General features: G+C 43.0%; 1 protein-coding gene across 1 annotated transcript in view; it reads left to right on the top strand.

Annotated features, from left to right (window-relative positions):
* Nucleotides 1–4,364, top strand: part of LOC109972406 (charged multivesicular body protein 4b) — a 6,665-nt gene continuing 2,301 nt past the window's right edge. Inside the window, exons 1-3 of the mRNA XM_020621231.1 lie at nt 1–362; nt 3,373–3,550; nt 3,809–3,923. Coding sequence (XP_020476887.1) covers nt 179–362; nt 3,373–3,550; nt 3,809–3,923 — 477 coding nt within the window. The 5' untranslated portion in view covers nt 1–178. The remainder of the gene's footprint in view (nt 363–3,372; nt 3,551–3,808; nt 3,924–4,364) is intronic.

Below are 4,364 nucleotides of genomic sequence, written 5' to 3'. Positions count from 1 at the left end.
AAAAGCGGAAGAAGAGACAAAATAACAACAGCCGCGGCAGCAGTAGGTTTCAGGTTCAGTGACGATAGTTGACAAAAAGGGCAAGAGAGTAATTTAACGGCTACCTGTGTGGTTTTACAAAGTGTCGGTGGTTTTTGTACAGGCAATATAGCCGTTATTGTTTATATTTAGTAACAAAATGTCGTTATTTGGTAAATTATTCGGCGGCGGGGGTAAGGGTGGAAAAGCGCCGACACCCCAGGAGGCTATCCAGCGACTCAGAGAAACGGAGGAGATGTTGACCAAAAAACAGGAATTTTTAGAGAAGAAAATTGACCAGGAGCTTGTAACGGCAAAGAAGAACGGCACGAAAAACAAACGAGGTGAGGAAAGGCTACCAGAACGAACGGATTGACGGTAAAGTCAAACCGCAGTGCAGTTTGTTGGTTAGCTCGCAGGCTAACTCCAGAGGGAACAGGGAAGTTGGCAGCAGTCAGGCAGGTTAACTGAACACAAGTCTGTTCACACGATATCTGGCTCCATTTTCAAATGTCTCTTTTAGCCATCCAATTTCTGCTGCTTACCCAGGTCATGAAAATGATAATTGACTAGATTTACATTATTATCTAAAGGCATATAAATATGAGAGACTAAATAATAATAAATGAGTTTTACCTGATCGATCTTTGTGGTTGTGATAGCACTGATCGTTACATTTAAATATATTTCTCGTAGTTTTTGTCAGATGTTATATGTAAAGTACACCACCTCATTTTAAGCACTGAAAGCATTTCATCTGTGTTTTCCAAATGGCCATCTCTCACATAATAGCTCTCTTAATATGCCTGTAAACAACCTGAAGTGTGTCTGAATTTCAGGGGTAAAACACTTGTAACCACAGTGATTGTGTATTAGACTCTAAGCACTTCCAAAATGTGAGTGACGTAAAAATCAGTAGAGTTCCTGAACGCCTCCTGTGTAGACATAGCATTAAAACACTCAGGCCGCTACCACTGTCAGCTTATCTACTACAGGTTTAAAGTCCTGTTCTGTATCACATGGATCACGTGGTACAGTATACCAGCTTCCAAACCTTAAACCTGATTTTCAACATAGTACATTATGTAACTGAGCTTCACTTCTGCTTGGAGGTGGGTGATAATTATACATATAATTCATGACTTCTTCACAGCAGATATAACAAACCTTCCACGATAACAGCATCTGCACGATGGCTGGCTCTCCCAGGTTTTTCCCAGGCCTCCAGCTCCAACAGTAAATTGTGTATCTGATGTTTCCTTTGACTACAGTACGCAGAAGTGGCAAATTACTAAACATTACTGTACTGTCCATGCAAGTGGTGTTTACAGTGCATGGCAACAGACAGTGCTGTGTAATGGCACTGAGGTTGTTTGGTGGTCATTAGAGCAGGACTCCAGGAAAGACAAAATGCCATGGAATCAAACTGATCTGAATCCAGCTCTGCACTCAAGATAATCTGATCAGCACCGGTGTAATGCTGGGTAACATTGTTATCAGTCCGGGAATAGGGCCGGGCACGAAGCTGTCAGCTGCTTTCTGACTTCTGGCAAACCAGAACAACCGCATACTGTTGAGGGGATTTACATTTCTTTGATAGTATCATTGTGAGGACATTTTGGAAAGTCCTCAAAACCTCAAATGACGGTGTGGGGTTAGGCATTTATGGTGGTTTTCCATCAGCATGGATCAGCCCTGCCAACCCGAGGTGTACACTGTGGAAGTGTGCTGAACTGCTTCCAAGTCAGTGCAATTGTTTCCACTGCAACATAAAACTTAATCTTCCCCTTCTTGACCACATGGCGGCAGCATCAGCCACTGATAAGCAACATGTAACTCGTGGTGGTGTTATAGCTTGCAGCATGGGGCCCTTGGTGCTAAGCATCATTTAATTCCCTCATCAAAAGACTAAGTGAGAGACCCCAAATCTTGCTGCAGTGAAATTATGGATAAAAAGTCAAAGCTGAATATAAGGACATTCCCTCGGCGCAACATTTCAGTCAGTCATGTGTCTTAATGTGCCAGCGCTCAGCCCTGGCTGGAAGCAGGGCCAGCTGAGCTCGAGTCAGTACAATTAACCCCTGCTGCTAGGAACTGATGGAAACTGAGGCCAAACCGTGCCCGCCCGGCTCCGCACCATTATAGAAGGCTGGTCTCTGCTGATGGAAAAACACCATTAGTTGTGATGGTACAGTAATTCTGTAGTTCAGAAATCCTTTCAGTTACCTGTTGCTGCTGAAGAGGGCTGCAGCAAGTTGAAAATATCCATCCATCCATTATCAATACCACTTATTCCAGAATAGGGTCGCTGGAGCCAATCCCAGCTGACACTGGGCAAGAGGCATAGTCCACCCTGGACAGGTTGCCAGCCTATCACTGACTGTAGACAAACAACCACACACTCCAATGGGCAATTTCAGTCACCAGTCCTAAGCTGCACGTCGTTAGACTGCAAACTCCACATAGAAAGGCCACAGGTTGGCCTGGGTTTGAACTTGAAACATTCTTGCTGTGAGGCATTTGTGCTAACCCCTGCACTATCTTAATTGCTCATCTTGATTATAAAATGAAAAGGCAATCCAGACACATGTAGTGTACACTCATCACTTATTGCTCCATCACCGGTCTCCGCCCACAGATGGTTTTAGTCACCGTCTCCCTTGATGAAGTGTTTTTCCATGTCAGGGGAATTCCCTGTGTTGTAGTTTGTGTTTCTGGCTGTTACATGGAAGAAGGCAAATGCCAAATCATGTACGTAGATGTCCTTTTGGCAGTGAACATTTCTAACCTCTCAGCCACTCAAACATTTTGCTATCCCAGGTAGTGTGGATGGGAGCAGACCAAAAAGAGGCTGATGAGATATAAAACAGGTGAAGGGACAAACCTGAAACTGCCTGGGTAAAAAATGTTATGTCTGCAGGCAGAGCTTTGGATGAGAAATGATTTTATAGGTTAACTTTCAGTGCATCTTGTCATGTAATCCCAAAATGTTGCATTCACTTAGAGTCCACTAAATGTGCTTCATCAGTACGGTGTCTCCAAAGTGGCAAAATTGGTCCTTGTTATTGGACTTCAGCTATTTACACTATTTGATAATGACTTTCTTATGCTTTCACTTAAATCTTCATGTTTTAGACACAACTTCACCCCCAAAATAAAAAAAAAAAACAACTCTCCCAACAATGTCCCATCCACTCCCAGTGGTTTGTTATAAAGCAAACATTAGCATTAGGGCTGTTCAGATGTTTAACTTCACCTTCCTCCTCTATGATGGTTGTGGACATGGCTGGAGCGATGGACTGATGTTGCTGTCTCCTGAACTAACTTTGTCTCACCCTTTTCCTTTGTGTCCAGCGGCTCTACAGGCCTTGAAGAGAAAAAAGCGTTATGAGAAGCAGCTGGCTCAGATCGATGGGACGTTGTCTACCATTGAGTTCCAGAGGGAGGCACTAGAGAACGCCAACACCAACACAGAAGTGCTGAAGAACATGGGCCTCGCTGCCAAGGCAATGAAAGCCGCACATGAATACATGTAAGAGAAACATTTAGAACAAGTTACAGGTTAGATTATTTCCTTGTTGGAGCTGAGGTTCTGCATGTATTTACTGGCAGTACTATCAGTTACTGTATGAAGGATAGGAAAATGAAGCAAATAACATTAAAAACAACCAAACAATGGCTTATTTATTGTTTTCCTATGGTAAGTGGCCAAAGGATCTAAATACTGAGACATTCCTGTATTTATGCATGCATTTACATGTTGTCTATCTCGCTGTCTCCTGTTTCACAGGGACATTGACAAAGTAGACGATTTGATGGCGGACATCACAGAACAGCAGGAAGTGGCTCAGGAAATCTCCGATGTCATTTCCAGACCAATCGGCTTTGGAGAAGAATATGACGAGGTGAGAACACAAGTCCATCAAACGCATTTTCACAGTTACCTTAAAGACACATCAAACACGAAAGAAGAAATTAAGATCATACGTTGATGTGGAAACAATTTTATTTACTTTGTAAATAAATTTGAGATGGATATTTGGGGTTTTCCACATTTCCTTCAGTAAATGTGTGTTTTTGTTTGTCCGTCCCATTCTTGTGAACGCAACATCTCAGGAACGCCCGAGAGAATTGCTTTGAATTTGTCACAGACATTCACTTGAGCTCAAGGATGAACAGATTAGATTTTGGTGGTCAAAAGTCAGGGTCACAGTGACCTCACGTCTGTCCCAGTCCCTTGAATATGAGTGGCTGGCGAATGCCGACAACCACAAAGCGGTAATTATAGTTTGCAGTCAGCGTCTTGTGGCTGCTAAAGAGAAGGCAGATTAAGCAATGATGGTTAC

Source organism: Monopterus albus, unplaced genomic scaffold, assembly GCF_001952655.1.
Source record: "Monopterus albus unplaced genomic scaffold, M_albus_1.0 scaffold255.1, whole genome shotgun sequence".
Classification (NCBI taxonomy): domain Eukaryota; kingdom Metazoa; phylum Chordata; class Actinopteri; order Synbranchiformes; family Synbranchidae; genus Monopterus; species Monopterus albus.
Note: the sequence above shows the minus strand (reverse complement) of the source record. Positions and strands in the feature narration are given on the sequence as shown.